Raw genomic sequence first — 27,759 nt, 5'->3', positions numbered from 1 at the left:
ACGCACGCACTCACTGACATCGAGCATGCCTACACACCCTCTTGGTGAGTTGCGTGTCCATCATGAAGTTGTGTACATGTTTCTCGGCCTTGGTCAGCTCCAACTTCCTGGCTACCACGGCAACCACCAGAGCCGTACAGCCCGCACCCTATGAGAGACAAGAGGGGAGGGAGGGAGGAGGACAGAGTCAGCCAGTACAGAGGTGGAATTGGTAAATCTGTGGTTTTTGGACAGGGAATTAGTTCAGATGATTGAAGGGAGCAAGGACAAATATGAAGATGACAGAAGGAGAAGTGAATGGGAGAGAGGAGAGGATTAGGAGGAATAGCTCTGTTCCAGATCCACATTTCCTCATGTTGAGAGGCAAGCCAAATCTATTTTCACCTCCAATCCATCTGGTGTGAGATGCCTTCTATATCGCCTCTATAGGACGCTGAAATTGTGCCCCTTAAAGATAAAACCAGAAAAAAAAATATCACCGATTGACACCAACTAATTTAATTTAATTGGATGTTGTCAATCCGAATTACGTGGTGTCAGTCTTCTCCTGTCACTGGTGGCTTGAGGCCTGCAGGATGTGTAAAAGTGTAAAACAGCACTAGTTTGTCTGTATCCCAGCTCAACCCACGTGGGACTCACGGCAAATTCATTTGGGAGAGAATGACAGCAGTCTCTCAACCAAAAAAGACATGCTTGAGAGGAGAAGAGGAGCAGGAACACAGGGAAGAAGACAGACTTAATTAACTTTTAGATTAGACACTGTATTCAATGGGGCTGTTGAGTGCTCACAGGTTCCTCTGAAGGGGCAGGCACCGAGAGGGAAAAAAGAAGAGAGAGGGGAAGAAAAGATAAAGAAAGTGAAGAGCAATGAGTAAATATAAATGGGAAAGGAAGAAACATGGGCGGATGAATATATGAGGCGAGGGTGTGTGCACGGAATAGGAGGAGAGAAAGATGGAGAAGAAGGCAATGTTAATGAGGTCACATATCTCCTGATAAGTAATGAATTAAGATTAAGAGTGTTTAATGAAAATGTATGAGTGTCTTCCTTCCTTCTTGTAAGTGTGCGAAGCTCACAGTTGGCAGAGGATAGGAGTGACAGAATAAAGAGATATAAGGAGAGAAACATAGTGACTTAGAGCAACAGCGAGGGCGCATGCAACATTTTGAAGCGTGCAGGAAATAGCCGGGACTTCATCATGCACACTCCTGAACGACAAGACAGGTTTGCCAAAAATAACCTTGGCTGGGTTCAGTGAAATGTAACGCACAAACAGGCCTTAGTGCCCACATCTATACACTCATCCACTCTATTTGTGTTTATTCAAAAACTATGAATAAAATATGATGAGAGCCAATGGAAACCCCTTAGAGCATTTGTACACGTCTGCGCTTTAGGGAACAGAGCCCTCAGATAACAAACAGCACAAAATGCAGCGCAGTGTGCACGTGTTCACAAATGACCTCCTTGGTCAGAAACAGCGGGGCACTGATTGGTTTGTCGGGGCAGCCTTTGTGTGTGTGTATGTGGAAGCATGCGTTGACAAAGTGGCTGTATATGTGTGTATGTGTCAATTTGTTTGCACATGCATCTGCATCTATTTGCTTCCAGCAGCGCTCCCTGTGAAATGTCCATGCAGTGACACGACTGATGACGGCTGTGCTGCTGTGATTTCTTCCATTTACCAGGGTGTTCCCCTTGTTTTCTTCAGTACAGCACAGCTGTCTACCCACTCAGAAAAGGGGGAATCACCCATCTGTGCCTTTGTGTAACACCCACGCGGTCCAGGTAAAAAGTGAATGCAAACAGCAGTGGAAAATTGTTTCCAAAACCAGTCAGTGGGAACATGCAGAGGGAGGAAAAAATACGGTTGAAAAAAAAACAAAAACATTTAATATGCTCAATTAGTGTTCAAAATGCAAGCACTTGGAACAGAAAAGCCACAAAAAGGTTAAAAATGATAGCTTGTCTGCATCTGTTTAACCTGCAGTTAATGACTGCAGTTAAGAAGCTGTAGGAAATAAAAATAATTATGCACAGTCATATGGTAAAACTTAAATGTAACGCCTACATTTAGGATGAATCTACATGTTAAAAATATTGGAAATATAGCCCACTGTAATGTAGGACATTTTAAAGGAGACCTCTTGCTCCTGAATTTATACTATACATCATGCAATCACAATAAACGAATATTATTTTTATGATTTATTTTTCCAGCACCATATATATTTTTAAGGTCTCTTTTCTTGATTTACAGTTCAAAAATGCCTTATTTATCTCATATTGGCTCTTGATGTAGCCCCCCTGATATCGTCTACTGAAAACAGGCAATCTCTGTAAAGAGCCATTTCTGAAAGCCTGCCTTCTTCTGATTGTCTGTCGAATTGTTTCTGCAGCACAATGATTCTTATGGGCACTGCAGTTTCCTGTAACCAGTGTGGATGTTCTTGAAAGAAATTGTAAATCTTCTACAAAACATAATTTCTTGATCTCTAGTGGAAATGTTTTAAACGCACCTCCACCTGTTTGAGTCACAGATTAATCTGAAGACTGGACTCAAGGAACAAAAGCTTTGACTGACAGACGGTTGCCAATACAGACGGCTCTAGCGTAAGCTATGTGCTAAGCTTTGCCACTGCTAATCTGATTTAGCTGAACTGCTTGTGGGTTAAAGCATTTTTAATGCACGTATCCATAAAATAATACGGCTTGTGTGGCTAACCAACATTCCAAAGCATACATCCAAATCAACAAAAGAATGGCTTCACTAGAAAATTATGGTTATACAATGGCAGAGCCCAAACCAATATCCAATTAAATATCTGCCCAGATGAGCTGATGAGGGGTGCGCACAGGAGATGCCTTTGTAATCTGACAGATTTGAAGCACCTTTGCAACTCAAGTTGTGCCAAATATATTGCCAATTATTGTCAAGTCATGATGTGCCCTACTTTCAGACTCCTACCCAAAAAGAACCCATCCATACAAGCAGTTATTAGCTTGTTGTACATAAATTTGTCGCAGACAGTTGTTCATAAGTGGCGATTCTAGGCTCCGGTTGCCTAGGTAACCTTCTAATGTATTTACCAGTCTGTCAAATGTTGATCGACAGTATCCTTTGCTCTCATCGATAGCTGCTTCAGTCAGTCACCTTGACTGAGAAGCTGAGAAAAGTTCAACTCACTTGACGTCACTTAATCTCATTGACTTCAATTGATATCTGGTCAGCACCTTACTGCAAATTGCTTCCTTTGTAGATTACCTTTAATTTAAATGTGTGTATATATATGAAAAGAGGTTATTATTAGAAAATATTATTATTTCCCCACTATATGATTTCAGTTTGTTTTACAATTGGATCGAATGCCAAGGTTTCGCACCACAAAAACCTGGCATGTAAACATAGACTTTTGGAATCCACTGTATTATTTCACAGTAAAAATAGGTAAAGCATACGCACATTCAATTTTTATTCATGCTTACAGTAGTGCTCTCCAACAACAAGTCCTTGAATAATAACATGTCATATAACTACAGCTGTGTCTTACTATACTGCCATTCATTTATTTGTTTATAGACCAAGCCCTACTTCTCAGTGCAGTTTAATAAACACTTAATAATCACTTCATGTTGTACACACGACCTGTTTACAACATGAAGTGCTGTATCACATATGCTGTACACAACATTTGTGGTATAGTGTACCTAACCTCCATCTTGCTATCCACCCACTCACAACAACACACGACCACACACAAATACACACTAACACCTGGCACACCCCCAGGTAGCCTCAGGGCAGTGGTATATTCCAACACCGTTGGCCTTCATGTGTTGTCATAGTAACAACAGTGAGAATTTCTCATTACAGTAGTTTTAGGCAGTCAAAAAAACCCCCAAAACAAATAACAACAACAAAATGAAATAAATAAATAAAAGTTTTCTGCCTTAACCTGTCAGCCCTGCGCTCCCCTCCAACCCACCAATCCCTGTAATTCCATAACATTGCTACACCTGGTCTCTTTCTCGTATAGTTATGCTTTAACGTTCTCTTTCCACCTGCAGCCTCACTTCATCTCTGATGATCAACAAAAATAAAGCACTTTGACCACTGTGAAGAGTGTGATGAGAGTGTGTTTGTGTGTGACAGGAGAGGAGCGAGTGTGTGGGAGCTGTACTCAGAGTGTATGTCAAGTTCTGTGTCAGTGTTGTGTGGAGGATGTGGAGTCTGTAGCAGTGGGCTTGGGACCATTTGTATGCACCCCATTTTGTGTCTGTTTTTGTGTGCGTGTTACGGTAAAAGTAGTACTCTCTCTCAAACACAGACTAGATGATTCATCCAGAAAATGGGGGTATGTGTGTGTAAGTGTGTTTTTATTCACACATTTAATGGGCTTTACAGTGAGCCGGCAGAAACAGAGAGAGTGGACAAAGTGAGGATGAAAGAATACACATGCAGGTTTTGGGCTCTTATGGAGATAAGAAATCCATTTGAATTAACTTTTTCAATCAAACAGATAACTTCAAAGACCAAAGTACATACTACAGAAGATGCAAAAGAAAAGAAAAAATGTAGTTTGGATTGTGAGAGTTATTTTAAGTTGTTCCCTTGATTTTTTTCTTCTTCAAACCAACGTCTAGCAGTCATTAAATTACATCTCAAGGCACTTCTCAACTGCCTTCAATACTGTTATAAATGGCATTGGCAAAAAAAAAAAGGCTGTAGGTGTTCAAAGAAAGTGGAGAGATTTCACATTTCTAATCCTTTTTCCTGGTGGTCTTACTATAACGAAAAGAAGGCTCTTAAAATATTTCAAACTGAGCATTTGCACACTTTATGCAGCTGTTTTATTTGTGTAACACCTCCAACTGTCTTGGAGGTCCCAGTCTGCTCATGTGGACAACTGCCTGACAGTGGAGACATTGGGATGTGCCTGGTCCTTCAGACTATGGGGGCTGGCTCATGTTTGGGCCCATTTGCCCCGTTTTCTATCTGACATCGACCACTTTTGCACTTGTGTTTTTTGCAAAGATGGTTGATATATATATTATTACACACTGTATTAATGTATTAATACAGTGTGTTACGTGTCCGTGGACTCCTAGTTGTTTTCAACTAATTTGGGGGCTCGTCTGGGATATCTGAAACTTGTTTGGTTGAAGCTTGTTTAGCTGTGTCATATGGAGTTGTTGTTAATCACTGACTTAGTTTGTGGTTTCAAATATAACATTCTTCTTAGCACGCTTTTGGAGGCACCTTAACACAAAAATGGCTGCAACGTTTGCATTTTGTGTATGTATAAAAGAAAGCAAAAGGTGATGTGATATCACACTACAGTCACCTTTAGCAGTATTAACTTAAAATAATCATTTCCTGTATGACAATTAATCTCTTACATCATTGTGGAGCATTTTTGTCCGCTTTACAACATTGCATTAATTTATAAACAGCAAGCTTAAGGACACTTGGACTTTGACTGGGTAACAGATTGTAACGCCTTGATTCGTTTCTTTTTCACTTATTTTGTTGTAGATTTGCTGCTGTATTTGGGGCATTGTTGTTGTTGCATGGACTAAGCTTTAGCTTTCTAGTAATACTTTGGTATACAGAGGAGTTAATGGCCAACAATGGTTCCCCCCTGACCAATGAACCTTCTGATCGTGGGGCAAACGCTCTACCTAATGAGCTATCGCCTCATCTTGTCTGTCCAAATGACATTTTTAGAAGTTTTGTGGTTTATTCAAAAGCAACTTGCGACCCTAAGCTGTGTTACCATGTTCTATTTTGAGAGAAGAGGCTTTCTGCAGTAAAGCCTTCCAAACAAGCCATACTTGTTCAGTCTTTTTCCAATTGTACTGTCATGAACTTTAACATTTAACACGTTATCCGAGGTCTGTGTAAACTTAGCTGTAGCTCTTGGGTTTTTGCTGTTTCTCTAGAGCATTGCATAATCTGACCTTGGAGCACATTTGCTGGGATGTCCACTCCTGGGAAGATTGTGGCACTGTCTTAACACACAGCTGAATGCTCCAGACCAACAAACTGGAAAAAATATGTGCTTTATAGTGGTGACCAGACGTGCTGATAATCAAGTAATCAGATGCATTTGATTAGCAGCTACCCTCCACCCTATCCTAATACCCATATAGAAACAGTAGCCTAAGTCCCGTGGAAACTTTCTTTTTTCACATGACTGTACTCACATGACACCCACTCATGTCAATCTTGTCAATGTCATATACTGAGGTTATATTTGTGATCATATAATCAAGTTTTACCTTATACCCTGATTCATCTAAGGACTGGTTCTAAGTATTTTTGTTTAAATTGTCTTCTTTCATATGAACACACTGCTTTTATAAGTACAAGGAAAAATCTTATATGTAACGATGTCTTCTATTTTCAGGAATGAATGAAGACAAACAGCATATTACATTATTATTTACAGTTCATGGCAAACAACCTTTCCAGTGTCTAATACAATCTTTCTCATGTCCTCTACTTAAGGATTTCTAAGAAACACAGTGATAAATTGGAACTTGGCAATAATAATGGGCAAAAGCCAATTTGGAAAATGAATATGTATTCTGTTAATTACAGCAATTCCCCCAAATAAGCTGAGGGACCACTGAACAGTGAAGTCCAGCTTTTAATCTGAATAAAGTCTCCTATCAGTCATCGTATTCTCCTCTGGCAACAAGTATGAGGACCATTGTGTCCTTTTGGAAATGTATTCCCAGGAAAATCATATTATTATTTTTAAACCCTATTTTTCCTTTCCTGACCTTATCTGCACAGGTTAACATACTTATCACATTTAATTTGAGAACATGCAATAATTAGTTATAGAGTTATTTAAAAAAATCAAATTTTCTTGCATTTCAAAAGACGCAAATTGCCTCGACTCATTCAGAGAAGTGTTAAAATAATAGTGACAAAGATGGAGAGCAAGAAACAGAGTGAAAGAAATGTTCGAAGGAGGAAAGAACACCTGTGAAGTGAAGCAAATAGAGGATCAGTCGGCAGCTTAAACATTGACAGATGGATGGTAGATAGAAATAAACACATGGCCTCAGGGAAGGGGAGATGGACAGTGAGAAAAAAGATAGAAGGAGAAACACAAAAAAGAGAGATAGCACAAGAGAGGAGGAAAGTGGTAAAGAAAAAAAATGAAAGACTGACAAAAAATGAGGAAAAAAATGAGAGTGGGAGGACATGGCACACTGAAAGGTAGGACCTTCATTATGCAATGAGGACAGACAAGGGAATAACACGCATAGAAACACACACACACACACATAAAAAAACACACACACACACACAAACCACTAACATGCTCTTGTTTGCACGCCTACACACCCAAAACACACAGAAGCACAGATGCAGGCTAATTCAGAGAGGATTGCCCAAATTACACAAATGGGAGAATTTCTCTTGCAAATGACAGCATGCGCTCTAATCTGCTGACCTTTGAACGAGGGGAGGACAGCACTACTGGGAGTGCAGAGAGAGGGGACGGAGAGGAAATGTACTGACCATGATGCCTGTGAGCAGACAGACTCCTTTGCCACAGTAAGTATGAGGAACCATGTCTCCATAGCCAATAGACAAGAAAGTAATAGAGATAAGCCACATGGCTCCCAGGAAGTTACTGGTCACATCCTGGGCATCATGATACCTAAAAAACAAACAAACATGTTTATTGTTAGAGGATAAAGTCAGTCAATAGTAAAACATCTAAATAATAATAATGAATAAAAACAAACAAACAATAACTGTCCCACTGGTCCTGTCTGCGAATGTGGGCGTCTAACCGAAAAAAATGTTTCCAGCAATTTTGTCTGACACATAACACATAACTGCATCTTTTGCCTCCATCGTTCTTGCCCTACGCGCAACACTGTTACCGTAGCAACCAAACCTGGTGCAGATCTGAAACAAAGTTTTTCTTTCAATAAACTATTCAGCAGAAATATAATAAGATGTAACCTTGCTTGCTAGCAACAGATATATTTGCTCTGAAGTCTCTCTATTCTCTAAGACTGAAAAGTCACATCTTTGGACGCCGTTCGAAGCCATTTAGTTTTTTTTGTTTTTTTTTTTCTTCTTCATTAATTTGATTTGGAAAGAAGCAAAATGCCAGTTTCTGCCAGTTGGATACGGACCAACCGAGGACTCCCCAGCAGCCGGGCAGTGATGCATTTAATCAAGCCTATTAACCAGCTGACATTTTCCTACATTTCCTTGATTTATCTCCAAAAACATTTGAATACATCTCCTTTTGCTTTGCACTTGATGGCACATTACAAGCATTAAATAATCTGTAAAATTTAATTATCAATCTCTTAAATGTAACCGAACAACTGGATTTAGTGCTCTTTAATAACAACAGAGAAACAGATATGTTTGTAAGCCGTTTCATTTCTGAGCGTCTGCCTGCTGGATGCAAGAGCGGTCGATAAATCACCAGTCTGTACTGCCATGTGTTTGCTGTATTGAGTATGATATGGATTTCTCTTAACGTTTTTTTCATGTCATATATATATATATATACTTATATGGCATGAAAAACACATATTGTGAGATGTGAAATAGGAAAGAATGAAAATAAAGCTGTAACACATTGTACTGAGCTGCTATAAGCATACTTTTAGGTGTTAATTAATATCTTTGTTAACAACTATACATCCTTGTGTAAAACATCTGCAACTGGTGTATTAAATTACAGGAACTGTTTGACTTGCTTATCTAATCATAAAAACCAGTAAAAAACAAAAACCCCAGCTCTGTCCACTTTTCAGAGTCATTGCATCTGTAAAACCACAATTTTGTGTACATTTTTACATTAAATCAAAAAAATGCGATATAACATGTCAGTTGGTGATCTAACAGCCGCAGCTATGGTTTTAAATCAAAAAGAAAGACTTAAAAGCGGCATCAGTCACATCTCTGTCATAATAAAAGTCAGTAAGCTTATTCAACGTGATATTTCCAAGGTCAGGACATTTGAGCTCAGAATGTCTTCGGGAATTTTAATACACATTTTTGATGTGGGTGCTTAAACATGCCTGTGGGTTAGTTATTCTCGTGTAAATCTACGAATCTCTATGAGGATTTGGCACCGTGTTTGCTCATGTAATGTTTCATTACACTGTGGTGAGGAAAGCTATATTGTACTGTTATTGCTATCTCTTTTTTACTCTTGACAAATGATCAACTATTAAGTCCTTAATTAGGTCCTTAGTGTCTGACAAACTATGTTCGAGTGTCCCGTAACAATATCAGATTGTTTATTGCTTAGAAATGCCTTATTGGAGGGTCATTAATGTTAATGAATGTTTTCTTCAGACACTATTATATTGATTTTTAATTTTTATTTTTAGTCTGACAAGCAGACAAATGAAGTAACAAATCCATTGCCTGAACAACTGCTGAGAAAGCCTCATAAACTGAAGTCTAAAGAGGGATTATGTTGCACAGACGTCTCAGATTATAGATTCTGCCAGTTGAATTTAATTTCTGAGTTGAATTCCTCATCTGGTCACAGTCCAACACTCACACTCATGTACGCTCATGTACACGCAATAAACACCAAATCACAATCGCAAACGGACCAGCTTTAGTGCTAACCTCTCACACACTCGTACGGTCCAGGCAGCAATGATCCACAGAGAGATGCTGAAGACCAGCAGCACCGTCCCAGGGCAGATCGTCATAAGGGTTTTCATTACAAACCGCGTGTTAAAATGGACCTAAAAGACATTTAGAGACACACACATACACACATTGCTTCACTTTTTTTTTTCCAGGAGTTAATCTTGTGCTGCTCTGAATCCTTATCCTGCACACTGTTTCCCAAGCGGACTTGATGTTTTACTAATTAGTCCTCTGAGTAGCTTTTGATAGCAGCAGCACTCAGAGAATCTCCACTATAATTGGAGTCGAGATCAGGGCTTGCCCTCTGACTCGGGTCAGGTTATACGGTGTCTTTGAGTAACTGGCCTGTGTCAGTGTACTTTTTTATCTCTGGCTCATTCATCAATAAGAGGCAGACAATCAACTTCTGGCAGATGGATCATTTGATGCTTGAGCCCTGGAAGGCTAAAGCAGCTGATAAATGAGTTGTCATTTACAGCTGCACTTCAGTGGCAGCTTCACCTTCCCTCCACGTCGATGCTGCCTGAGGGTCAGAAGAGAGCCGTCGCCGATACACGCGCCACCTGCTAAATTACTCGTCTAAAAAAATCTCCTCTATATCTCTCCTGCTGCACTTGCTCTCCTCCACCTAGTTTGCACGTTTGCAACATGCAACATCTCTACTTCCTGATCTTACAGCAATGTTTGTCGTATAAAGTCATTACAAATCTGGCATCAGCCATTTGTTGCACGACTTCAACATATTTCTGCACTCATACTGCAATTTCATTCTAGTTCTTTCTCTTCATGGCCCATTTGAGCTGTATGCAATAACTTGTTTCCATTTCATGCTCTCATCTCATATTGTATTATGAAAGATCCACCACAGCTTAGATCTAAGTCTCTAAGCACAGTGACAACAAAAGGACAGGAAGGGGATTTGAAGCGGTAGATGAAAAGAAACAGCTGGACTAGAAGGACAGAAGGGGCAGGAAGAACTTCAGATAGTTAGAGCGAAAGAGGCCAAGGATAAAAAGCACAACATAGACACAGGCTTAATTCAGAGGAGAGAACTCTTGACCTTAATACCTTTACAACTCCATCACCTGTTTCCAGCAAAACCTTTCACATCCACACTTTTGAAGGCATACCGCTCAGAGAAACATCTACAAGATTAAAACTCTCCTGACCTTATTGAGGGCACCTATACTCCTGGAGGAAGCGTCGGTGAACAGTTTGCTGTGCAGAAGCATGACTCTGGCAATGAGGTAGAGGCGCAGGAACATGGGCACGCTCAGCACCATGTCCAGGTCAGCCTCGGCCTGCGAAGGCGCGTACGAGAAGGCCAGCCGTGCCCGCCACTGAAACTTAAAGTCCCCAGGCACCGGATGCACAGCAGAAACGAGCAGCTCCAGGGCGATTAGCAGAACCCTCTCCATCGTCATGGCGATTCGCCAGTCGTCTGCTCCGTTGTCGATGACAAACAGCTGTGGGGACAGGAAGGACATGTGGAGAGTCAGTTGGGGAAAGGAGTTACACTTCTTTTAATGTGTCGCTGAGAAAACTTTTCATCGTGATGCTCTGTTGGCACGGTCCTTTTCTCATCAGTACAGCTGACTAATCTGATGATTAAAGAATGCACCTGCAATTCAGAATAAATGTCTTCCCTGAGACGGAAAACACCATCCATTTAATCAGTAATCTATTCAGTCCCCACACAGTGCTTTGGCTCATTTTCATATAACCTGAAACTCTTCTCTTGCTAAAATTAAACCAAAGATGCTGATTCATCTGGAGCAGTGGCTCTTAAGCTAAACAGGTTTCTAATGATCAGAGAGACAATATTTAAAAAACAAGGGCAGTATGCTGTGATTTCAGCCGGTCTCATGGGCACATGCCAGCGATGACTCTGAAACCGGTGGGACACTGAGCCACTGCAGATGGGGCTCGGACGACCAGGGGAAAAATATGGAGCGAAACTAAGTTGAATGAATGTGATTTCTTTGTTTATTTTTTGCAGGGAAAATAAATAAACAAGAGTCTGCAGATGGTACGGAGCGGACTTTTTTCATTAAAATTAAACTTGGATCCTTTTTTTTATTGTTAACTATTGGTAAAAAAAAAATTAGAAAAATTGTGTTGTAGGGTGTGAACATTTTTCAGCTGTGTAAGTGGGCCAGAAAGTTTAAGTTTAATAAAAAAGGCCACTTTAATTGCGGTTTTCCCTCCTCGTATGTTGACGTTCGGGTTTGTAATTGCTGTGGTTACACTTGATATTATCACCAAAGCCATCGTTATAAGGAAGTGGTAAGAGCAGGTTTCATTACGGGGGCCGTCCTCCAGACGGTGCTGACAAGAGCTAGGGGTTAGGGAGGAGGAGGAGGTGGGGTTGATGAGAGGAGAAGGCGGAGGAGGAAAGAGATGGATGAAGTGCAGAGGAAATGAAGAGATAAAGATAGGAATGAGGAAATATCAGGTCAGAAAGGGCACTGCAAAAAATCTCTTTGTTCTTTAGACACTTTTGACTTCGACTTGAGGATTATTTTTGTTAACGCAAAATAATTTTTTTTTTAAGAAAGCACCATTTTTGAAGCTCTGCATTTGGGATAAGTTGGGATTTTGCAGTGCACTGGCAAACATTTTTCACCTCTCAAAACAAAATGCTAGGACTCAATTGTAAAATTTGTAAAGAGATTACTGCTGGGGGGAGAAAAGGTTAAGGAGCGAGAGAGAACCAGAAAGCAGAGACTAAAGAGAAAGGTCGGGGCATGGGGAGAGAAATGAGGAACTCCCCTGCTGGAAGTCAGCTGAGTTTACCAATTGATGTACTGCCTGGAGAAACAGCCAGTGCTAACAATTGCTCTTTACCACATGATTCATCTCAAGGGCTTTTAGCCCACACCAACATTTATTTAGGAAAACAAAACAAATACAACAAGAGGTCAAATGAAAGAGCAAGCGGCCATGACAGCTGTATGTGTGTCACAGCCACCTGGTCACTGTCGTGATGAAGCCGAACTGAAGCTTTCTCAACCACCTACATGCATGCACCTCCACATTAATCATCACCTTCGTCTAGCACGGTCGGTTGCATGTTGTTCTACTTCTATTACATGTATGCACACATGCTGACTACATGTGTACAGATACACACATATGTAGCCTGCGCACACACCTGAGCCATTTTGCAAGCTATCATTTGAACCAAGGGTCAAACGCTGGCTGTACTCTTTAATGGTCTCACACAGCCTATGTGTGCGTGCGCGTATTTGCATGTGCGTGTGTGTGTGTGCGTGCACTGTACTTGTGTGTATCTGTGTATGCCTGGGCGAGTTGGTGAGAGAGTGTGCAGACCCAGCCTCGTCATGGTGACTGTTGCCAAGGCGACAACATCAAAGAGCAGCCAAGCTTAATTAGGATCCCCAGTGTGAGAGAGAGAGAGAGAGAGGGAGAGAGAGAGAGAGAGAGAGAGCCAAAAAGATGGAAGGGAGAGACGAGGCAAGAAGACGGAAAAAGGAGACACAAGAAAAGAGACTGAGGTGTGTACGACAGCGAGTGAAGAGGTACAGAGACGAAAGCACAGACAGGTTGTCTAGCACCCACCTTCCCCGCAATGGTTTTGTGTGTGAGTGACTCCTCAGATTTAGGTGACAAAAATCTGTTCACAGTGTCACATTATTGGGACTCACCAGCCATTTAGAGCAACAGACTTAATGTTTATGGCTCATGTTTGGGAGTTGTGTAATTATAGTTGTGTTTAAGTTTAGAATAAGTATCCGGTGTAAGTCATGAACTCCGGTGTGATAAAAACAGGTTTTCCGTGTTCACATGAGTGTTATCCATGCAGTAAAATGTATGTATATTCATTCATACTCACACGTTTTGCCCACAAGCCACCTGTCATTCATTCTTTTCTCCCTCTGTATGAATTTGTGTTTCTTGGCGTCTTTCTGCCTCCATTTTTCTTTCACCATCCCTCACTCCTGTTCCCTTTCTCGCTGAATGACATTTCTCCAAATCAAAACGGAGGTGATCCAGTTTCTTGCCACAGGAGGAAATGAGCACCTCTCCCTTCCTCTATTTCTCCCCCCCCCCTCCTCGCCTTCCCCTTCTGCCCTGTCCTCCCTCACACTGCTGCTGCTGCTGTCGGTCTTTTCCTGGCTAAATCGCCATGAGGAAGGGATAAATAATTAAATTCCATTAGGAAAGTAATCTGTCAATTGGAATGAGTGAGTGCCACTGCCCCCACATGACCAAGACAGAGGGAAAGGATGAGGGAAGAGAGTGTGGGAAAAGTGTATGCATGTGTGCACAGCCATCAGGAGACAAAAAAGAGAGGAAGAGAGTGAAAAAAAAAACCATAAAGCGCCTGGTAACAATGATGAGGATGAAGAGAAAATAGATAAATTTAAAGTCTGTGCCATTACAGGCTGAGGGCAAGGGGCAAAGAATATAATGGAAAGCAGACAGGACAGAAGGAGGTTAAAGGAAGAGGAAAAAAATAAGCCTGACAGCAAAAGACAACGGGGATAAAAAGGAAAAGGAGAAATGTGCAAAAATGACAGCACCAAAGATAGACTGAGATTTCTCCACAGGTGAAGGTGTGAGGTCTGACGGGACACTCTCCACCTAAAGCATTCCCTGCTCCAGCTGCTACGTCTGTAGCCCGCTGGTCAGTTTGTGACCTCTCCATCTTTTCTTCTCAGCCATCCAACCATGCCTCAACCATTTCTTGCTCCCCCCAGGCCATCGTACCTCTCTAATCGGGTTAAGTCCCCGATTGCAGATGTCTCTCATCACGGAACCAGATGCAGCACTGGTCAGACCCTACCAAGCGAGCAAGCAAGGACAATTTTGCACACTCGCATGCACACAAGCACGCATACGCGTGCACATGCACACATCCAGACGATCCTATAAAGTGCAGCACAGACTGAAAAAAGAGAGAGTTGCATGCAAATCAGCCTCAAGTCTCCATTTGCCATGGGAGTGAAAAAAGACTAAACCCCAGTCTGGGGCAGAGACAGTCCTAATCACTGAAGGAGATGATGATAGAGCGTACACTAAAAAGCATGCACACATACTCTTACACACAGTCACAGCTCTGGGGGGATGTCTGGGTCCTACAGCATGGAAATCCCTAGAACAGGCAGAAAATAGATTCACACACCCTGATATACGTGAATATTCAGAGAGGATAACACACTTTCCCTGACTGTGATTGCAGCTCTGAGGGAACACCCCTGTGGCTGTTTCTATGAAAGAGGAAACGAAGGGGAGAGGGTTCACCAAAGTGAAAAGGAAGTGTTGGAAAGTGCGAGAGATGAGGAAAGGTATGTGTGCATGTGTGATGCTGCCTCGTTTGCCACCAGTCTAAAAACAGTAAGTGGGAGAGAGTGAGGAGAGGTTTCCAGCAGCGTTGTCTGGAGACCAGGAATTTCCTCAGCGCGAATACACGAAAGACAAACTGAGATGTGAGCAATGGCCAGAGGCTTCAAATCCCATGTGATAAATTAACAATTCCTAGAAGTAAATGGTCAAAATGCTTCCTGTGTGTTACGAGTCTAAAGTGGATGCTGTAGTTTACCTCTTGGTTGTAGTTTCAAGGGCAGATGTACATTGTGCCAAAAATGAGAGCAAGACATCATAAAATAACCGTCCCACTATTAGACATCTTATGGCTGCACTTCACTTTAAATAACAGAACACAGCCTTTTTGGAGGGCTGCTGCTCACTTTATTACCCTAATGCCATCCTGCCTGCATTTGAGTAGCTGTGAGTGCCAAGCTCGTGTCTTCTTGATCAATGGACTGCTTCTAAAATTCTCCAAAAGTAACTGAATAGTACAGCTCTGTAATGCTTAAAGTGCACTAATGGACTGGAGAAACATCCCTTTCTCACACACTCTCTTAGCGTTTCTATTTGATTAATTTCAACAACAATTCAATTTTTGTCTTTCACGTCTGGATTTCTTTCAAGTTTATGAGCTAAAATTAATGCTTTCATTTTAGAGAAGTGTCTTACTTGTTGCTGGGTATGTAAAATGATGCATGTGTGTGTGTGTGTGTGTGTGTGTGTGTGTGTGTGTGTGTGTGTGTGTGTGTGTGTGTGTGTGTGAAGAACAGAGGCGACTCGTGAGTTATCAGAGTGAATCACATAACAGAACTTCAAATACATGGAAGTCTCTGGACGCCACATCAAACACAGCTGAGATAAGGTGAAACTTTCTGAAATATTCTTTTTCTAAGCAAACATTTAGCCTTTGAAATCATCTATCATTATCTTTCGAATCAGCCAAAGGATGCTTGCAAACTTTGGTTTTAAAAATTCATCACTGGCTAGACTAATGCTACTGTACTTAAATCTCCAGTAATGCTCCATTATTTCTATCCATACTCATGCATCTATTAAATTTAAACTAAAGGTGTGTGGTGATGCTGACGCTCAATAACCACAACACTGGGATAAAAATCTTCTATAGTTTGTTTACTGACTTTATCTGGTTACAGTTAAACAAAAGCAAGTTCAACCTCAATCATCAAAAATAGAAATCATTCACTAAAGAAACGTACTGTCAAGGATGACAAATTAACTATGGTGAGATTATTGAACAGTGTTGATTTTCATGCTGAAGGCCGAAGAGGCCGAACCCTGGTTGTTTTGCGTTTTTGATACACTTCACTCTTCAGTAATCAGACAGGTGTTTCAGACAGCAAGCACAATAAACGGAGCTTTCTGTTATGCGTGCAAGAAAATGACTGAATGATTCTTCTTTTGGCTGCTTCCTGTGGGTGTCACCACAGCGGATCATCTGCCTCCATCTCACCTATTCCAAGCATCCTCCTCTGTCACACCAACCCCTTTTCACCTCCTCTGAGAGTTTCCTCTTTTCCTCCTGCCTCGCAGCTCCATCTTTAACACCCTTTGTCCAATACATCCACGATCCTTCCTGTCCATGTCCAAACCAGCTCAGCCTTTTGTCTCCAAGCTCCAGCCTGAGCTGTCCCTCTGATATGCTCTTTTCTAATCCTGTACTCACAGGATAATAACTGACATGATAATGCGTATTATCTGTACACTATCCTGTCAAATATTACTTCCAGCACATGACTGCACAATGTTGATTGTTATTATAAAATAATGACACCATCAGCACCTAGATTGGTTGTAACCCCCACTTCTAAGTTCTGCAACTACCACTGGTCACAAAATCAAGTTGGAAAATAACAGCAACTGCCAAAAAGCAGATGTTAGAACAACTGGAGAAACTCTGGAAACTCTACGAAGGCAAAAGGGAAGAAGGGACCTACGTGAACAGATAAAGAAAGAGAAGATGGAGAGTGACAGAACTGGAAAGTAAAAGTTTTCCTTTGATGGGCATTCGCTCAGTGGAGAGTGCTCTGGTAATTGAGTTGGTTCAAATAGTGACATTCATTTGGGAATATTTCTCCGCGATCAGTAGGTAACAAAATCTTTCTACTCATTAGCCAAATAGAGCAGGTGCTTTAAAACAGAATGTGGACCTTTAAGCAAGTGGAAGAGGCAGGGGTGCACAGGAAGGTGTCGACTGCCACTTAAAATTCTCCTTGAAGCCCAGGAATTCATTTGAATACTACCCAATTTTGCTGAATTTATCATTCATCCTTATGCCTGCTTACTTTTTAACAATATCAAGTTCCCAAACATAAACTGTGAACTCGGAAGCAACTTGGAACTTTTGACAACACACAGTCTTCAGAAACTGGCGACTAATACGAGTCAATATACGAGTCGATATTATGAACAGTGTCGGCTGTAAGAAGTCACCATAATACCTTTGCATTTTTCAGTAATGCAGTAATTTAACGAGTTACCGTACTAAATTCAGTAAACACATTAAAGTCAGAATTATGTTGTTACTTTTGTTATAAAAGATCTTCAGTTATCTGCGTGACGGGTGGATATATGAACCCTGCCCCCCCATTACTTTTAGTTTTATTGCAAGTAAAGACAAGTGCGCGATGTTAAAGTGCAAACTGAACGGAAACAACACCGCTTTGGCTCTTTGCAAACATCTGCACGGGCAGCATGCTGACATAAAGTGGTGAAGAACCATGTTAAATCTGAGTGCATACTGACCCGCAGCCCAGCAGCCAGAGCTTGATCTTCAATGGGTAACAAAGGCAGTGATGAGCTGTCAGATTGCAGCTTTATAGACCTCATTTCTATCTATTCGTGCTTCTAAAGTAGAATCACAGTGCAAATCATATTCAGTCCTTTTGGGTTGGTTTTCAACTGCTTTGTGTTCAGATGGATGCACTTAAAGACAGACCGTGTGTCCTGATTAGGATTGGGATTCCTGTGGTGGTTGTGTGAAAATGCATTTGAATTCCTGTTAAAGAGTAATGAGGAAGTAATGTAACAAATTGACTAACAATTTACTTTCTCTGGTGAGGGATTAAGTCATGTACTGCATTCATTTTTATAAAAGTAACAAGTAATGTGTAATACATCACTTTTCTTGGAGTAATGACAGCAACACTGGTTATGATAGCACATGCTTATGTAGCCACTGACTGGGATCACATCAATTCAGGCAAATAAACAGACCTCACACAGATTCATTTGGAACCAAAATGACAGAAATACAACAACATATATGATTGTTTATTTGAACTAAACAATCTTATATGTTCCTCCTCCCCGTAATTGAAGCACACATGTACAGTAAGTGTTGCTCTAAATACAAAAAGAACAGAAAGTGTGCACACATTTGACTTTTGACCAGATTTAGGCATCACGATGTAGGTTCAAATGGAGAAAAACATTTCCAGGGTGGTAACTTGCAGAGTACCCAGCACACATTTAACATGCACTTTTCCCTCATCCACTGAAGGTCACTTAACAACACTAAAATGACCTGTGGACAGTTTCATGCTTTTCTGACACATGCAGGAGAAGCTAAATCTGTGCACTAACCCTCTAAAGAAGTCTTAAAACTACTACAAAGACAAAAAAGACCCCAAGAAGGAAAACAAACAACAAAAAACACGCATCACAGCTGTTAATGCAATACTATCCAGCAGGCATCTGAACTGGAACTGGAAGGAATAAACTGCTCCATTAGAACCTCAAAGTATTTGTTCCAGACTGCTCTTTGGTAAAATGTCATCTCTTCTTCAACAAGCCCCATGCAGCAGGGTCTGATGGCCACTTGCAGTCCATTCTTGTGCTCTGATGCAAATCATACAGTGGAGTTGGAAATATCAGGCATGAGGTACCAATGAGCACCTGAAAGAGCACTTGAGAAGTGTAGATTTTTGCAGAGACATTATCAGAACAAGAAGAGACTTTATTATTCCTCACTGAGGAAAATAAGGAGAAAACTGTACAGATTTACACGTTTTTCGAGGATCATATCAACATTTCAGCAATTTGTAGGTTTTTGTGACATAAGGACTCAGATTAATGCAGCATCGTGGATGAAAAAAATATAGGGTAAAAACACAGCCTTATTTATCACGTATTATTTTATCAATGAAGGCAGTTTCTTCTATAAGTCTATGATTAGTAAAAGCTTAATATAATTTACTAATGTTAAAGATTAAACCAGCATCTGTCAGGAATTTTAAATAAATAAAACAGAATGTAGACATTCAAATACAGTTCACACGCTCTAATACTGAAGGTCTCAAACCCATCTGTGCTGCAAAAACAATTCACGAATTAGCTTTAGAAATCTTCTAAAATTACTAATTCAAAGAAGACTAAGATGCTTCTTTGTTTATTTTTAAAGGTTTAAAAGGGGATTTCTGAGGTGCATAAGCTCAATAAAGTGTGTAATAACAACCGAGAAAACATAAGACAGAAGGTTTTTGTGAAAACCAACAGCAATCTGGGAAATAATTCTGGAGCGTTATTGGAACATTTGGGTATTTTAGCAGTTTGGTGAACAGGCCAATTTGTACTCCAATGACTGCATCTAAACATACAGTGAAGTAATGAAAATCAAAGTTACAACAGGAGCATCTTGTGAAAGTTTGTATTTGTCTTTTTTGGACGGGGACGGTATTGTAGCATTCCAGTTTGCTGAATTAAAAATAAAAGAAGCAAACCCAGGAATGTCAGCGGGGCTCAGCTGACAGAGCACAAAATGTTCTGACAAATCAAACATTTCTCATGTCAGCTCCTTGTCTCTTTTCACTGTCACTTTTCACTGTGAAGCCAAAAGTGACAACACGCACACACACAAACACTTCTGCTTCACTTAACACTGAATCTTGAACCCCTACTTACCCCTATTTTATTTCTGCCGGCACCCAGATGCCAACCAGTGCTCCAGCTGAACGAAACACTGAAATAACGAATCAATTAGCTAAGCAGGCAACTTAAGTCATTCAGTCTTCTTCTTCCTGTTACTCCCTTTAGGGGCCGACACAGCAGCTCATCTGCCTCCTTCTCCATCTCCATCCCTGCATTCTCTGTCACACCACCCTCTGTGTGCCCTCCCTCACTACATCCATAAACTTCCTCTGTTGTCTTCATCTTTTCCTCCTGCCTGAAAACTCCATCTTCAGCATTCTTTTTCCAGTATATCCACTGCCCCTCCTCTACACGTGTCCATCTCAGCCTCAGCTCTCTAACTATCCCATCAAACTCGACCTGAGCACTGACATACCCATTTCTAATCTTGTCCGTTCTGGTTACTCCCAGTGTAAATCTGAGCCTCCTGAGTTACTGTTACTTATTTCCCCCCAGTTTCAATATACATTCATGCAAAAAAGAAAGTTTTCGCAGGATTCTGTGCAGCGCTGTGAAAACTGAGCGCACCTCATAAATCAGTAGCTTGTAGAACCACCTTTAGCAAAATAACTTGATGTAATCATTTTCTGTACAACTCTATCGGTCTCTCACATTGTTGTGGAGGAGTTTTGGCCCACTCTTCTTTACAATATTGCTTCAGTTCATTGAAGTTTGGAGGCATTTGTTTATGCGCAGCACTTTTAAGGTCACGCCGCAGCATTTCGGTTGGGTTAAGGCCTGAACTTTGGCTGGACCACTGCAGCAGCAGGACTGCATATGGCCTTTTTTTTTTTTTTCACATAGCTGTAATTTTCTGACTGTAACTTTGAGTTTGTTGTGATAATAAACTCCTCTTTTTGTTGTTGGAGAGAATTAACCAATCTCAATGAACAGATCATTTTTTCAAACAAGTCACTAACAGATTTTAGTGAAATTACCAATTTTTGGAAGCAAATGTCACATGATTAGAATTACAGTATGCAGTGGTTGCAACCATAGAGTATGCCCATGATTAAGTAATAAGACTTTGGCGAAGGTTTTCTGAGGTTTAAAGCAATGTACAAGCAAAAAAACAAAAAAAAGGACAAATTGGTAGCGCTTTTATTTCTTGTCTAACTATTAGCCCTATTAAGGTATAAGCAAGTGCTTATTTCATCATTTATTTAGCATCAGTCCTCCGTAGTATTTACAGTTATATTATTACTAGCAGTTATAGGTGTACAGGGTGCAACAGTAAAAGATGGATAAACATATCAAAAGTTACTAATAATAATACTAAGGAGGAGTAATGATATGAGGTGCTTGGTAATAGCTTACTAATACTTAATAGTGTGACATTATAAAGTGCTACCGACAAATGATTATGGTCTAAAATTATATATACAGTCGTCACAATCAGTTTGAGCTCCGCAGAGCTGTATTTCGAAGTAGAGGATATTTATAACAAAAATCACCACTTAATCAAAACAGACTCAAGTACTGAGGTGATCCTGGTCTCTATTAAACCACCCATTATATTTGGCTGACAATGTGGCCTTGCTTCATTTTATTAATTATCACTTTTCGCCAACAAGATTATTACTGTCAGAGCTCTTTTTTTCCTCCTTTGATGGCTGCGAATAAGGGGAAATATTTGTAATCTGTGATGATTACCGATGAGCTGCACTGCAGTCAAGATGGATTGTTTTTCCTTGTTTCATGCTGAGCACAATTACTTTGGGCTGTCCCCTGACAGATTAGACAAGACAGAAAGAGGAGGAAGACGAGAGAAACTTCCAAAAGAGGAAGGCAGGGAGGAAAGATGCAGCGAAACACACTGTGAAAAGGGGGCAAGATAAAAGAAGAAGATAAATGTGGATGAGTGTTAAAGTACAGCAGGAGAAGGGTGAATAGGTGAGAAGCTGAATGCTGTGTAACAAGGGAGGAGAGCTGTCTGGGAGAAGGAGGATATGTAACTTAACAACAAAATTGGATTGAGGCTCAGTAGAGAAGGAGGGAGATAGATCTAATGTGATAATGACGGAAAAGCAGGAGGAGAGAGAAGGAAGAAAGAAAGGCAACGAGAAACATCTTAATGGTGGTAAACAGAAATGCAGAATAAAGACTTACACAGGAACAAATGAACAGAGAGCAGTAAAAGAAAGTGAGGGGGATGAATGTGGAATAATAACCACCAGTTAAACCCAAAACAGTTTCCTGCTCTCAAGTGACTCTGCAGCTACTCTGAACCACATATACACTGATCAGCCATAACAGTAAACCACTGATGAATGACACTTATCACTTTGTTATGTTCATCTGGATGTTACTTTGAAGTGTACCTAAACATTAGCACAAGCGCACACTCGGTGGTTTCTAAATACACCTCACCACACCCCAAAAATTACTAAAGAAGAGCCTGAGGTGTTGTCCAGTAGTCTGGGAGATGAGCAGGACCAAGCCCGATCAATGAATGCCCCACCCTGCAACCCACAGGACCCAAAGGATGTGCTGCCAACATCCCAGTGCCAGATATCACAGTACACCCTGAGTGGTCCTGTGCCAGTCCTCTGATGGGCTGCAGCTGTTTTGGCAGTTTTAATGTTGCTGGTTATTGTGTGCATGAATGAGTCTGTGTGTGTGTGTGTGTGTGTACGTGTGTGTACTTGTAATATCCTGTTACATGCTGGACAAAATGCACCAGCAGAGTGTGTCATAATCTGAAAATGAGATCTTTATTGAACAATACCTTTCATTTTGCACAGCATTACTTCTCATGTGTGTGTGTGTGTGTGTGTGTGTGTGTGTGTGTGTGTGTGTGTGTGTGTGTGTGTGTGTGTGTGTGTGTGTGTGTGTGTGTGTTTGAACCATCCAACAATAAAAGGCAGAGGCACACAGGCACACTTTATGTTGACATGCATCTAAGCAAACAGGCAGCCTTGAGCAGCCAGTATAACTAGCATGCATTTAGTGGATGCATCTCAACATTTAAGCACATTTGTATGCATACAAAAAAAACTACAGGAAAATAAACTGCTACCTCTCACTCTCATGACACACTTTATATTCTAATTCCTGTTTTAATTACATTTTGTTTTGAAAAAACAAAACAAAGACATATTTAGGAGTAAACCCCACAAATAAAACCCATGCAAATTTACAAGAAAGAACTAAAAATTTATGAGAGAACACTTGAAAAGTTTTACATCTTAGAAAAGTCCTGCAAGTTTACAGAAAAAAAAATCACAAATTTATGGGAAAAAGATCCATTCAATGGCACTGACTCATCTACTGTGAAAATGTTCAGTTTAACAGTGGAAATAAGCTTGTTTACAGTCTCATATAAAAGCCATTTTGCCCTCTAAAGCTAACTTCACCATTTGTGATGAGTGTACAAAGAAACTTTTATCCAAGTCACCCATAATTAAGGGCCTCATTTTCTACATTAACGAAAAGCACACTGAAGAGAGAGCTGCTCAGTATCTCAAGCAGGTACACACATCTAAGCCTATTTTTCTAGAAAAAAAGATCCACATCGCATTTAGCATTGTAGTGAATTATAGTACACCTTGCTAAATAGGCAAGTAAGCCAGTGATCGGATTAGCTGATAATTCCCCAGCTGTAGTACAAACTGGCCAGTTGTGGTTTTAAAACACATTAAAAAATGAATTGATGGCCACAATACCAAATTACAGGACTGTATTTGAGTTGTTTGCTAGTATATAATGAGCGAGCTGTTTTTTTTTAGGTCTATCTGCCTCTGCTTAGATGCAACAAAAGCAGCAGTGAAATAAAGATTTTGTTACTGGTCATCAGTGCCTGGTAAGCACAACACTTCTCAGCCGTCTCAACCTTTGCAGTGGTTCGTCTCTTTCTGGGCATCAGGATTTCAAAAATGATTATTAAAATGAGTTAAGTAGCTAAAGATATATTTGCACACAGGTTATAACTATGGAACTAAAATAAAAAGTGTTATTTTATTGCATGTGAGTGCTCTGAATGAGTACTCAATTCGCTTTTATTTTTATAATTTTATCATTTATAAGATTATTATATACTTGGTACAGCTGCAGTCTCCACTGTGTTTGTGTAGGTTGAAACAGTTCACTTTGTAAATAAAGTTTACCTGTAGAGAGGTTTGTGTTATAAATTTTTCTTTTGTGTTGTGAAGAAATATGTCAATTCCAACATGTACTTATCGAAAAACAGCTGCGCTTTAAGGCCTCAAGTACAAGTGGCGTTCTATAGTTTGTTTATGTGACTGATATAATTATAAATATCTGCTGTATAGTTATGTGGCAGCATTACATCAAGTGGAGTGTAAATAATGTAGCAGAAGCTGTCAGCACTTGTTCTCTATAAGTTCACTTTGTAGCAAACGCAGGATGAGTGACTGAGTCGATGGAGAAGTGGAAAGACAAAACACACCCTAAGGTTCAAAACGGTAGTCAGCATCAGTCATTGTAACATTTCTAAACAGGAGATACACACAATCAATATTTAATCATCCTTAATTTTTTGTGGCTGCTCTAGTTCGCGAGGCACCAGGAGCAGGCAGACACGTCACGAGCTCTACATGATATAATGCTGAGAAAGGCTCTGTTCCAGGAAGTATTATTACTTCTAGACCAGAAAAACCTGGAATTTAAGGCTTTCACTTTGACATTTGTTTATTTAAAGTTTAACTATGCTTTAGTTGTGTTTCTATATGCAGCGTTTCTGGTCAAACATTTGAGGAAAAGTTACGATTATTTCAGGTTTCCTCAACTTTGGTTTGACTCTTAATGGAATGTTTTAGAAAATCTGATCACAAAAATATGTATTACCCCTAGTTGGTGTGCGGTTGCTAGAGGTTGCTCGCTGTTGCTGGGAGAAATTGATTGTGAAGATGATGCTGCATTAAAAACCTCCTTGCATTTGCTTTGGTTTAAGGTAGACTGCCATTATCGGCTGTAGTTTGCATGGAAGACGTTGACGCTGCAAACACTTGCCAACTAACCAGCTAGCAATACTGAAACGTAAGAAATCTGATAGCGCTGGTTTAGCTCACTTGTAAGTCACCCATATGGCATAAGGCTAATGCAGAAGCCATTTACTTACTGGATACAAAGACAGTTCATCTTCAAATTAAAAATTGTGCCTTACTGCTGAAACCAACATGTTTGAAAAGGGGCAGCTTTTACTTTTACTTTCTCTGTTTCCAGTTTGCATCAGTTTCACAATTAGTAAAATGTGTAGTTTGCAAGTGTTTGCACAGAAAGTGTGCTAACTACTGTTAGCGAATCATTTGCAGACAAGTTGATATCTTCCATACAAACTATGGGCAACTGCATCAGTCTCCTAGCAACCAAAGCAATTGCATGCAGGTTTACAGTACACCACCATAAACACATCTTTGCGACCAGTTTCACTTAGCAACGGGGATTGGGGGAGGCTGTATTACAGGTGGCTGGGTCCTAGCAACCAATTTCATTGTGATTCCCAGCAACCTTCAGCAACTACTGGTTGACTGGAACTCGGCAACCAGGTCTCTAGGCTTAGCAATTCTTGTAAGTACAGTGTTAGCACTGTTAGTATTAGAAACAACATCCAAAGGAAGAAAGAACAAATATATAAACGTCTGTCAGCTTACATAATGTGTGTAAATTATCACCATTCTAATTCACCCATGAAAAGTGATTGTAGGTAAACCCCAACATTACCACCCCCATCCATCTGGCATTCCCACCCAAGCATACCTTGAAGGTATTTTCCCCAAACTCCTAACTTCATTTAATCAAAAGGAATTATTCCTGAAGTAGATTAACAGAACACCCTTTTATCTCTCTCTGTTGGCCTGACAGTAGCCGCTCTCAATCTCCTGTTTTTCTGTCGGTATTAACGTTCCTGTCACGTGTGGAAGCCACAGCATGTGTGGGTGGATGACTGACTCTGTATGTGAATGAGACAACACATTTGTGAGCAGAAACGAAGGGTCTTTTATCAATGAACGCTAAACCGCATCTACGTTTATTCACTCGCACCACTTCCGCGCACTGTTCTGGCTTCTTAATACTGTCCAAGACTAATTACCAGCCTATCAGTGCCTGTGTACGACAGTGAATAAAAAATCACCGAGCAGTTATCGATCTGCGAACGGAGAGCCTGAACCTCAGAGCAGAACTTTAATAGACATTTCCAGCAACAGCCAAGCTGTGATGTAATAAAAAAAATCACAGCATTAAACCAGCACATCGTTAGATGGATGAGTGTGGCTCCGTGGTTTCGTTGGTGGGTGTAATAGCTGGTGTGGGGGTATTCATTGGGTCTGATTCCCGCAAGGCTCCCATAAATAGTCAATGCACATCGATTGCAAATGGCTTCGGATGAAATCCCCGGCTAAATGACTTTGCTACCATTGTATTAGTAAAATGACAAACAGCAAAACAGATATCATGAAGCATGAAAGCCTTTCTGATTGATCATTTCAAACTTACAAGGGGTTGTAAGGCTGTGTTTGTGTGACTCGTGTGTGAGTGTTTGCATATTTATTTGTGCTTTTTGTGCAGCTATTGAATGACAGGGCTGTAATTGGCTGAATATGTATTTAAAATTCGGTGTGTATGTACATCACGCATAGCCGACTGTTTTGTCGATCCCACAAAGACTGTCATTAATGCCGTTAATTGGCTGGATTCGACACACATCTGGGTCCCTCTGTCTCAGAGGGCTAAGGGATGATAACATAATGTGTACAATTTGGACAGAGCACAGATGAGGCTCACAAGAAAACACTCCTAAAGAGAAACACAATAAACATAGCTGTCGTTTCAGGAACTTCCCAGATTCTAAAATGTAGAAATTTAGAAAAAGAAAAAAAAAAAGCCTGAACTTTAAACTAGACACCCGTCTTCATGCAGCTCTCCCCTCCCACCAGATGAGCATGGGCTCATCATATGCTATTGGCGTCACAAAGGATTCAACCCCTGGTCTCCAAACTGACAGCTCTCTGCCTAACCTACTGCATCACATCTTATTTCCATCCTTGGATTTCTTTGGTTTTTATAACATCTTACACAAGTCACTCCGTCTGTCCTGAAGAGACCTCAGACTGTATGTAAAAGACATATCTGAGTGAGAACTGAGGATGCTCCAGACTGACTACTTTACTCTAAATTGGACCATAAATTACAAAATAAGACTTGACGCCACTCATTAGAACGTGTTTACTGAGGCTGTAAATAAAGAAAGGAGTTTTGTTTTGTTGTATGTTGCAATAAAAATCAGGCTTCTTTTTGTGACCTGAGGGGTTGCCCCCGGCCGGCCAGTAGAAAAAAGTGCAGGTTTAAGGGGTACAAACCTTCACTTGTCAGACTCCCTTTGTTGACCAAAGGCTGGCATTATGAGCTAAATTTTCTAAAGCCCGGAAGCAAAGCCCAGGGGAGGTGCAGACGTCTGGTTCCCTCTTAATTTGAATCACAATATGCAGAAAGGTTATCATGGATTTTCTTTGTCCAGTAGTGCAAAAGAGATATTGCCTACCCAGAGATTTAATAGCAACTTGTTGTATTACAGTCTGCTATGTGTGTGTGATTTTTTTTATTTTAACTTCATCTTTTTGTCTGGATCAGTAAAGCGAGACACAACACATGCACATATGTTTTACCTGAACCTCCCGCGCGTGGTAAGCAATGATGAGCCCCAGCAGGATGACAGTGGACAGGCTGATCAGACACTTCAGGGCCAGAGAGTACATGGAGCTCTGTAGAGAGAAAATTGAAACACTTATCATTGGAGACACGACATTAGAGCACAAATGTAATATGCACAGATTGACGTTGCCATGACGGTTGGTTTAATATTCAGAGTACAATGACG

At 40.6% G+C, this 27,759-nt stretch overlaps 1 protein-coding gene across 1 annotated transcript in view; it reads right to left on the bottom strand.

The window, feature by feature from the left end:
- The window catches only part of kcnn3 (potassium intermediate/small conductance calcium-activated channel, subfamily N, member 3), a 59,774-nt gene that overhangs the window by 16,111 nt on the left and 15,904 nt on the right, over positions 1–27,759 (bottom strand). The window contains 5 exon segments of the mRNA XM_040029806.1: positions 38–148; positions 7,542–7,683; positions 9,636–9,757; positions 10,832–11,128; positions 27,548–27,643. Of these exon segments, the coding sequence (XP_039885740.1) occupies positions 38–148; positions 7,542–7,683; positions 9,636–9,757; positions 10,832–11,128; positions 27,548–27,643 (768 nt within the window).

Source organism: Simochromis diagramma, unplaced genomic scaffold (genome assembly GCF_900408965.1).
Source record: "Simochromis diagramma unplaced genomic scaffold, fSimDia1.1 OVJJ01000361.1, whole genome shotgun sequence".
Classification (NCBI taxonomy): Eukaryota; Metazoa; Chordata; class Actinopteri; order Cichliformes; family Cichlidae; genus Simochromis; species Simochromis diagramma.
Note: the sequence above shows the minus strand (reverse complement) of the source record. Positions and strands in the feature narration are given on the sequence as shown.